This window comes from Rhagoletis pomonella, unplaced genomic scaffold (genome assembly GCF_013731165.1).
Source record: "Rhagoletis pomonella isolate Grant_MI unplaced genomic scaffold, Rhpom_1.0 Rhpom_scaffold_00001, whole genome shotgun sequence".
Classification (NCBI taxonomy): Eukaryota; Metazoa; Arthropoda; class Insecta; order Diptera; family Tephritidae; genus Rhagoletis; species Rhagoletis pomonella.
The window spans coordinates 104,397,987-104,408,921 of NW_023458555.1; the positions used below are offsets into that span (position 1 = coordinate 104,397,987).

The 10,935-nt window shown below is 37.4% G+C and overlaps 1 protein-coding gene across 1 annotated transcript; it reads right to left on the reverse strand.

Annotated features, from left to right (window-relative positions):
- Positions 1-4,886: 4,886 nt before the first annotated feature.
- Positions 4,887-6,282, reverse strand: LOC118735066 (uncharacterized protein K02A2.6-like). Its single transcript, XM_036464670.1, has 2 exons — positions 5,146-6,282; positions 4,887-5,093 (listed from the first exon to the last, which is right to left on the reverse strand). The coding sequence occupies exons 1-2, from the start codon at positions 6,280-6,282 to the stop codon at positions 4,887-4,889; spliced, it is 1,344 nt and encodes a 447-aa protein (XP_036320563.1).
- Between the last annotated feature and the right edge of the window lie 4,653 nt (positions 6,283-10,935).

A 10,935-nucleotide genomic window follows, 5' to 3' on the forward strand; every position in this document is an offset into this window, starting at 1 on the left:
ATGTGTATATCTTGGTAACCGCTGCACCAATTTCTTCCAAACTTGGCGCAGTTGTTGGCCTTAGTACAGCTTACTAAATGGCTGAAAATTTTAAAAATCGGACAATAACCACGCCTACCTCCCATATAACGGTAATTTTCAGAAAAACGAAAACTGCGATATTTTAGTAACTACTGAAGATAATTCACTCAAAATTGATATTTGCAATGAGTTTTAGACGAAAAATAAGAATATTACAAAATTTTGGCAAATGGGCGTAGCCACGCCCACTTATGGTTACATGTGTATATCTTGGTAACCGCTACACCAATTTCTTCCAAACTTGGCACAGTTGTTGGTCCTGGTACAGCATACCAACTGGCCGAAAATTTCTAAAATCGGACAATAACCACGCCCACATCCCATATAACGGTAATTTCGAGAAATACAAAATCTTCGATAAATCAGTAAATATTGAAGCTAATTTATTCAAAATTGATGATTGCAACAATTCTTCACAAGAAATACGTTTATGACAAAATTTTGGAAAATGGGCGTAGCACCGCCCACTTGTGATCACATATATGTATCTCGCTAACCGTTCTAGCAATTTATACCAAGCTCGGTATGGTTATTGTGCTTGCCACATAAAAGCAAACCGTTGAAAATTGTTGAAATCGGACTAAAATTGAGGCCGCTTTTCATATAACGGTAAATTTCAGATATGCTTGAAACTGCAATATTTCGAAATTTAAGGACGCTAATTTACTTAAAATGTATACACCCCGGCTTATCATGTAGCGGTAGCTTTCGGAAAGGTGGAAAACATATATTTAATACTTGCGCCGGGTATTTAATGTTCGGCTCCGCCCGAACTTAGACTTTCTTACTTGTTCCATTAGACATACTGACATATTGCGTTTATCTCATAAAGTCTACATAAAATCGGTAACCTTATAATTTCAAAAAGTTATTTTGTTGATCGTAATGTCCATTTTTACTACTATAGGATTCAATTTAATATAATTACGCATAACAATGCCTCGAAAAAAGTGTATGGGAGTGTCAGCTGATCGCAAAAAAAGTAATCGCCTTCCAATAAAACAGGATAATCAACAACGGCAGATCTATTTGCAACGAGTTAGGGAATGTATGCGGAACCAAAGGCAGAAACAACGGGCCGAACAAAGGCAACAATTCACTCCCCAATTTAGTAGTGTTTTGGTGCCATCATATTTTCAGCGATTAAGTGAAGATGTCAGTGCAAGGAGGCGGCAAGAAATGATACCAAAGACGTATTGCGATGCACGTCTCTTCCTTAAATACGATGAGATAGAATCAAATTGTGCTGAACGCATGGAGAAAATATGTGAGTTTTGCTCAGCTAAACTTTATCCAGGCGAGGCAGCTGATAATACTGCATCCATCTGTTGCCTCAAGAGCAAGGTGAGTTTACCACCAATTTCTGTCCGCGATGAGCTGAAATAACTTATTGAGCGCAATGATGACATCACAAAAAACTATTTGGAGAATATCCGTAAATTTAACAACGGTCGTGCGTTTGCTTCAGTGCAGGTAAACTTTGTCAATATTCCGGGTAGAGGACCATTTTGTTTTAAACTAGAGTAATGCTTGAAACACAATACCCGGCGAACGGCAAATTTCGCCCAGCAGAGCGATGCCGACGACCAACTTTCGCCCAGCTAATTCGCTTACTGAAACTCAAAGAGAACGGTATCGAGCGGTTCGAATGCTGTCAGCTGATAAGGGGACCATGTTTGAAGAAGGAAGCTTTTACAACGAAGAGGGAAAATACCAGCAAGAAGAAGTTTACAATATAGAAATAGTCTTTAAATATAACTACTAGTAAACTTACGTTTTACTAGATTGATCTCTGATAGAAAAATATAGGGTATATTGTTTTACTTTTAAACAAAAATTACGATAACTTTTAAAGTATGGTCATCGCGGCCTTTTTTTGTCGTTGCCGTTGACCGCGGCTATAGAAATAAATCTATCATCGCGAACAGTCGTCGAGCAAACTTCGTCGTTTGCTTTGGTTGTGCGCGTTCTCATATAAATCAGTGTGTTTTAATTATTTCGGCGAACATTCGCGACGAAAAATTTGCCGTTCGCCGGTGTTGTGCTTTAGCTTTAAGACGATTCTCAGATATTATTGTTTCTGTTAAAGAAACATTTAATCAAAAAATAAATTCTGAATATATTTTCTCCTCCAATATTTTATACAAAGTAAGTGAAACCATGTTCCCCTCAACTCATGACACTCATATATCAGTCAGTTTGTAATATGTTTTTATGTATGTACCTAATAAGTATAAGCTCTGATGTACTATAAATCTCATTAATTCTTTGTAATATATGTATAATAAAAATAAGGGGTTTATAAGAATAATTATTTCCGCGAACTATTAGAACAGTCTGCTTCTATCTGTGGCTACAAAGAGGGATGAGTTTACTGTGTATTTCTGTCTGGGCAGACTGCGCATGGGCCGGCTTGTTTTTCATTATTTCTGTTGGTTGAAAAAGTACCTTGTTTTTAGGCCCGCTTCCAGCTCTCAAGAAATACGAAAAATTCATATAAAATGACGCACAGAAAATTAAAAATAATGTTCGTATATTTATTTCTTCCGTAAAATTTACAACAAAGGCAAAATGTTTTTTAAAGCAACAGAAATAATGAAATTTATTTCTTATGATTTTTCTTGAGAGCTGCCTTTTAAGCTTTTGCTCTAAACTTTCTTGAAAAAATAAAAATCCTAACATTTTTTTCTTGAGAGCTGCACTGATTTTTAGAAAATTTGAATTGGAAAATCATAAAAATTAATAAATAAACATAAGTGGCAAACAACATCATTTTTAATTTGTTCCGAAATGATAGATTTTTCCAACACTGTATGTATATAAATATGTATAATCAATGACTTTAAAGAGTTGAATTCTTGTAAAAATGACGTAACATTGCTCTATCGATTTTTTTTTTAAGTTTTTGTATATGTGTTTAAATAATTCGAGTATTTATTTATGTATGGTAACAAGATGTAACTAAGTTCAATAATTATGTTCGCTTAAGTACCCGCATCGAGGTACTTAAGCGGGTTCTTTTAAGTACCCAACCCGCCTAAATATCTAAAAAACAAGTGACATTTTTCGTGAGGTACTTAAGCGGGTTTTACTGTACATCCAGGAGCAGAAACAGAAGGAGAAGAGGTGCAATTTGTAATGTCGGTGAACGCATTTAAGGCAATTTATGTTATCATTAGATTTAACAACGTTCGTACAAGAGTTACCGTTTGTATTTGTTTTTGAAGAGCAGCAGGTAAATGATTACAGGGCACGTATTTATTTGCTACGGCAGCCGATTTATTATTAATAATAAGCTGATTTACATTACTCTGCAGACCTTTAATTTCATGATGTATTAACCTTATTTAGTTGTTGTAGCTCAATTAGCAAACTGTCCATTTTTTGTTGCAAACTTTTTTTGTCACTATGAAGAGAGTTAATAAGCGTAAGCATTTTAGAGTTTTCAGTTTTCAGCGTAACAATTTCATCAAGCACGGCTTGTAGAGTTATTGTATCATTATTTTCACAATTCTTAGTTTCATTATTTTCTCTTGGTAGCGCAATACTGTCATTAGAGGAAGCGTCCGCATCCCCCGTAAGAGCAGGAGAAGATGGACAAATAGATTCCCGAGGCACAGAAGTACATGCTTTTGCAGCACGCGATTGCGGCGGTTAAGCGTAAAGATATGTATGGGGTAAAATTCGTCAAGAGCACCCGGAATAACATTTTACGGATCATTTTATGCAAACTTTACAACGATGTTGCTATAGTTACTGGTAACGATGTGTAAAATAATTTTATTTTCTACCGCGTTTTTGTCGAGTAATACGAGTCTAAACATGCAAATTTCAGCACTTCTAAGTCACAAGTTTTCTTAAAATTTTAATCTCATGTCACACTTATGATAGATAATCAAAATCACCCCTACACCCCTCCCATTAGAAAGGGGGATGTCCCCACTTTATAAAAAGGCCCGCCCCACGGATCCTCCCACAGACCCCTAGGGAACCCTTTCAAAATGGGTAAAAAACGGAATTTTCCGAGGCAAACTGAGCAGTTAGAAGTGGAATATAAACCAACTAAGAGAAACCGTGGGATTTTTTAATAAAAGAAATTATCCCAAGTTGGTTATTGGGCGATTTTGTATAAAAAAGTGAACTAAAAAAGAGTTGTTAAGAAAGGCGTGAGTACTAGGTACTCATGAAATTTGATGTGTAAACATATGCGAACGGCAAAGCATAAAAGTACGTTTGCATATAAATATAATCTCAATAAAAGCTCGTTAGCTGTCAAACTGGTTGTGCTTTTTATTCACACAACTCGAGGAAAAATTAAACTTCTTCCCTGTGCCACCGTGGTCACTTTTTTCTGCTACACATATTATGCTATTAAACTATATTTTAACTGAATATTTTGTTAAAAACACCGTTACAAACATATTTTCCTTACTAGCGTAAATTTTTGTTTACTTTTACATTTGACATTCCTCCTTGTCGTATATCTTTGCACGTGTGACTTCTTTATTGGAATGACATTAAATTGACAGTGATTACACAAGTGTCGGAAATAATTCAGATTTTCTATCTATGACATTCATATGCTTATGCTACATTTATATTTATATATGACATCTCTCCACCACCTATTTTCATGAATATAAAAAGCGATTTGTGTATGAAAAAGCATACATATATACGTATTTCGGAATTTAAATTTCAATTCAACATCTTCAAGCTTATTTTCAAGCTTATTTTCATTTATATGTACTTAATAACTAAAAATAAAATTTATTTTAAAGATGGTTTCAACTACATAATTTATTTTAATTATATTGGAGCCGGTCTGGTTCCTTTCGGACTCTCTCCGATCGCCTTAGATGTACTTCGGTACCTGAGTTCTGCTCCGTTGGTGCGTGTGCTACTTGTGGTAAAGCTGCATTGATTGCGTTGTTTTTTTGTGTCGGTTGTGTTTGCGACTGTGTTGTTTCTTCGCGCTGCTCGTACATCTCACCATGCACGCCAGCTTTTACCTGCTCAGGAGCCATAGGTTGAATAAGACGACTAAGGTAATTGTTGACCCACGTTGCGTATTTGGTCGACGTGGCGTCTCCATATTCTTCCATCATCAAGTTGAACTTCGTAATGGATATCACCGCGTCTGGAAATGATTTTGCCAAGTTGCCAGCGTTCACTCGACAAGTAATCTCGCACTGAGACCCTCTCGCCTTCTGCGAAAACCTTTTTGGTAATCTTTTTGTCCGTATTACCGAGCGTAGTTTGCGGTAGTAGAAAATCTAAGCGAGTTTGAATTTGTCGACCAAACATAACCATGGCTGGACTTTTTTCTGTAGTCGGGTGGATTGCTCTTCGGTAGCTGAGCAAAATGTTTTGCAACTCTTTATGCATTGAGCCTGATTTAATCATAGCTGCTGTCAGCTTCTGTTTAACTGTCTGTATGAATCTTTCGGCCTGCCCATTCGTTGCCGGATGATAGGGAGCACCTTGCTTGCGCACTATGCCATTCGATCTCAAGAACGCTTGAAACTCTTTAGAGTTAAACTGGGTGCCATGATCACTTACTAATATATTCGGTATACCAAAAGTTGCAAAAATGTCTCGGAATTCGGCGATCGTTGTGTCGGTCGTCATATTGTTTACAATTTTTACAATAGGCCACTTGCTATAGGCATCTACCAAGACGAATAAGTACTTGCCAGACATTGGACCTGCGTAATCCACATGCACGCGCTCGAAGACTTTACCCGGTCGTGCCCAACAATGTACAGGAACCGCGACTGGATCGGATCGGATGCTTTGGCAGGATACGCAATTAGAAACCAATTTCTCTATATCCCGGTCTAGGTTAGGCCACCAGCAATAAGAACGCCCTAGTGTTTTCATTTTGACCATTCCAAAATGACCGCTGTGTAATTCACTAAGTACCCTTTGTCGTAGTGCGGTGGGTACATACACACGGAAACCTCGTAAAAGGCAACCTTTCCGCAAAGTGAACTCTATTTGTGGAATTCCAAATCGTTGCTTCGCCTCACAATCACGGCCGTATTTTAGGCATTCTACCAGAATTTTAACCTCTGGTTCTTTAGCTGTAGCTGCACCCAAGTTTTCTGCTGTAACAGGTAAGTTATCTATTAACTGCGCTGTTATCACATCTACTTCTTCTATAAAACAATCGCGCTTTTGCGTTGCAAGTCGTGACATGGCATCAGCATTTGCATTTGATTTACTGCTTTTTACCCGGACGACGTAATCAACGATTCCAAAAATATCGCATAGTGTTGCATACGCATCGCAGATAAAGTAGGTAAGCCCTTATGTGGCGAAAATATTTGCGCAATGGCTTTGTTATCAGTGACTAAAGTAAAGCGTCTCCCAAACACATATAGATAAAACTTTTTGACACCAAATATAATTGAGTACGCTTCTTTATCTACCTGACTGTATCGCTGTTGGACATCGTTTAGTGTTTGCGAGGCAAACTGAATTGGCTTTTCTGTACCGTCCGGAAAAGTGTGGCTTAACACGGCTCCAACGCCTGTGGGACTGGCATCCACCGCTAAAACGAGCGGTAGCTGCGGATCGTAATGTGTCAAAACTGTGTCTGTTTGCGTCATTTCTTTGATTCGCTTGAATGATTTATAACATTTTTTATCGAAATTAAAAACTGAACTTTTATGTAACAACTGATTCGATGGATATACGACATTACTAAGGTTTGGAATGAATCTCCCGTAGTAATTAATTAGTCCAAGAAAAGCCCTTACCTCGTCCTTAGTTGACGGTTGTTTCATATCTTGGATGGCTTCCACTTTCGTTTTCTGTTTTCGTATTCCCATTTTGCTGATTTCGTAACCGCAGTACTCGATTTTGTCGCGAAGAAATTCAGACTTTTCTAAATGTACACGCATGTTACGCGTATTTAACCTTTTAAGCACTTCTTCAATCCTTTGTAAATGGGTAACGTCGTCGCTCGCCGTGATTTTTATATCGTCCAAAAATACTTTAACGCCCGCCATATCTCCCAACAGCTGCTCCATAAACCGCTGCCACTTTGCAGGCGCACTCGCAATCCCAAACATCATACGCGTCGGTTGAAATAAACCCTTCTGTGTGCTTAAGGTCAACAGCTCTCGATTATCCGGATGAATTTCAAGCTGTAGGTACGCTTTTGCCAAGTCGATTTTTGTAAATTCTACACATTTGGTGCTGATAACAGCGGAAACTTTCTTAATATGTTTTGTAACTTCACTTCAGCACTTCCACTCGATAAAACGTTGACTGTCGTACGTTCTTTCAATTGGTTGTCTATAATATTTTTCCAATCTATATCGACCTCCCGAAGCCATTCTCGCCCAAGCAGACGTTGGCGATCGGAGCGCACGATGTACATTCTTGCCCGCACTGGCGCTTTGGCCTTCACTGTTACACATATATCCTAAACATTCCAGCTTTGTTTGACAATAGCTGTACAATCGCAAGTCACTTTTAATTACTGGTTCGTCATTAAAGTATTTCTTTGCTTCTTTCAAGCTGATTATTGTCACTGGGGAGCCGGTGTCAATTTCGAAGTTGATATCAATATTATTTATCTTTAGTGTACACATAACTTTCGGGTGTAGAGTGTTGCAGTTGAGTTTAAGTAAATCGTACACATAATCTTCCCTTTGTTTTTCTATGACGTTTACACTTTTCGTTTCTTTTAGGCACATATTTCGCACATGGCCCCGTTTCTTGCAGTAGTGACATACAACATCCCTGAACTTGCACTTATTGGCCATGTGATTGGCATTGCCACATCGGAAACATTGTTTGCTTTTTATTGCTTTATCTTTCTCTAGTGCCGTTCTTTCTTGACATTTTGTGTTTGCAGTTTTCTTTTCAGGTGATTTTGCTCGCTGTGTTTCGTGTATTTTATTAACCTCGCTGCTCGTCGCGCCTTTTTGATGTAGCTCGCACCCTTCTTTCTCCGCTACTTCGTAGGCCTTTGCTATATTGATCGCATCATCTAATGTTAAACTTTTCTTTTCCAGTAACCGATTTTGGATTGCTTGGTTTTTCAAACCAAATACTAATTGATTCCGTAATGCAATATTCAAATAGTCACCAAAATTGCAACCTTTTGCCAGAAGACGCAAAGCCACTAAAAACAGTTCGCACGACTCACCATTTTGCTGCTTCCTTAGATGGAATCTATAGTTTTCTAAAATTTCGTTGGCCTTTGGGTTGAAGTGGTTTTCCAACGTCGATACGATCTCCTCGTACTGCAGAGTCTCTGGCTCGTTGGGCAGCACTTTATCGCAAAGCACATTGTAAGTCGTGGCTCCCATATAATGGAGTAGCAGTTGACGTTTTTTTGTTGCGTCAGCATTGAAGAGTGATAACGCGGTTTCGAATCGTTTCACCCGCCGATTCCATGGCATATTTTTCACATCGAATGCGTCCAATTGGAACGCAGCTATTTGTCTCTGTATACTGTGTTTGTATACTGTCTCCTGGCATTGCGTTTTTTTCAGCAAATTATAGTAATTCTCGTCGCCAGAACTGTCGTATATCTTTGCACGTGTGACTTCTTTATTGGAATGACATTAAATTGACAGTGATTACACAAGTTCCGGAAATAATTCAGATTTTCTATCTATGACATTCATATGCTTATGCTACATTTACATTTATATATGACACTCCTCTTCTTCGCAAGTGTAATCGATAAAACTAGGTTGGACACCAAAAAGTCATCCAAAGTTAACCGTTTAATCTGAGATTATTTTATAATTATAATTTTGTATGGCTAATCTCTTTTTCTAATTACATATTAGGAAGTTAAACTGAAAAATGAGGGTACACTTTTCATATGTAAACTTATTATTAGACGATTCAGCTAAATACATACACATGTAGATCAGGTTAGAAATTAAACATTAATTTCACTTAATTTTATTAATTTTGCTGATTTATTTTTTTTATTCATTTTCATTTAATAATAATAATAGATTGGCGCTTACACATATGTTAGTGTTTGGCCGAGCTTCTCCTACGACTTGTGGCGTGCGCCTTGATGTTGCCACACAAAGAGGAGGGACCTACAGTTTTACGCCGACTCCGAACGGCGATGGTATTTTTATGAAAAGCTGTTTTTCATGGCAGAAATACACTCGGAGGTTTGCCATTGCCTGCCGAGGGACGACCGCTGTTAAGAAAAAAACTTTTTTCTATATTGTTTGCGATGTTGCTTTGTTTATTCATTTTCATTTACAATCTTTTTAATAAATGAAATTATCGGTATGATTGATAAAATATGAGTCTTGTATTTACTTGTGACTCAAGGGCGTTAAAATATCTTGAAAACACCGCATAAATTACTCAGGGCTATCACAGAATCCATCGTAACTTCGATTTTCGTGAAATTTACGGAAGTGCTATCACAGAATCCGTATGGCTACGAACGTAAATTCGAAATTCGTAGAGAGCCTTCATTGAATCCGTTCGTAATGAATATTCGTACAAATAATCTACGACGAGATTATGCTGAGGAAATAATAGTTTAGCAACAATTTATTAGGAAATAAACCTAATTAATTTAATATCATAATATTTATAACAAAAATATTTTTCTATTTAAAATAATAAAATCTAAGCTAAATATAAACTAAAAAAAATATTTATTAAAAAAAATAAACAAAAATTAAATAAAACAAGTAAGAAAGTCTAAGTTCGGGCGGAGCCGAACATTAAATACCCGGCGCAATTATTAAATATATGTTTTCCACCTTTCCGAAAACTACCGCTACACGATAAGCTGGGGTGTATAAATTTTAAGTAAATTAGCGTCCTTAAATTTCGAAATATTGAAGTTTCAAGCATTACTGAAATATACCGTTATATGAAAAGCGGTCGTAATTTAGTCCGATTTCAATAATTTTCAACGCTTTGCTTTTATGTGGCAAGCACAATAACCACACCGAGTTTGGTTCAAATTGGTAGAACGGTTACCGATATACTTATATGTGATCATAAGTGGGCGGTGCCACGCCCATTTTCCAAAATTGTATCATAAGCGTATTTCTTGGTAAAAAATTTTAGCAAGCATCAATTTTGAATAAATTAGCTTCGATATTTACTGATTTATCGAGGATTTCGTATTTTTCTAAATTACCGTTATATGGGATGTGGGCGTGGTTATTGTCCGATTTTAAAAATTTTCGGCCATTTGGTATGTTGTAGCAGGACCAACAACTGTGCCAAGTTTGGAAGAAATTGGTGTAGCGGTTACCAAGATATACGCATGTAACCATAAGTAGGCGTGGCTACGCCCATTTGCCAAAATTTTTTAATATTCTTATTTTTCGTCTAAAACTCATTGTAAATATCAATTTTGAGTGAATTATCTTCAGTAGTTACTAAAATATCGCACTTTTCGTATTTCTGAAAATTACCGTTATATGGGAGGTAGGCGTGGTTATTGTCCGATTTCGCCCATTTTCAATACCATCCGTCCCATGCCCAAAAGAAGTCCACGTACCAAGTTTCGTTAAGATATCTCAATTTTTACTCGAGTTATCGTGTGCACAGACGGACGGACGGACGGACGGACGGACGGACGGACGGACGGACAGACAGTCACCGCTTAATCGATTTCTCTTTTCATTCTGATCATTTATGTATACATTTGTCTATATCTATCTCGATTCGTTTTGCCTGTTACAAACAACCGTTATGTGAACAAAGTTATAATACCCTTGTGCACAAGTGCGCTCGGGTATAAAAATAAAAAAATCTCCACTGCCCCACGACTCGGATTTCAAGGGATCAATTGGCAGTTTAGCGCTTTGCACACTCGGCCATTGCGCCTGATGG

Coding starts and splice junctions, on each gene's coding strand:
- LOC118735066 (XM_036464670.1), bottom strand. CDS start 6,282: ATGTCACGACTTGCAACGCAAAAGCGCGATTGTTTTATAGAAGAAGTA. Junction 5,094..5,145: donor ACGTCGACCAAATACGCAAC/GTGGGTCAACAA, acceptor GCTCCTGAGCAG/GTAAAAGCTGGCGTGCATGG.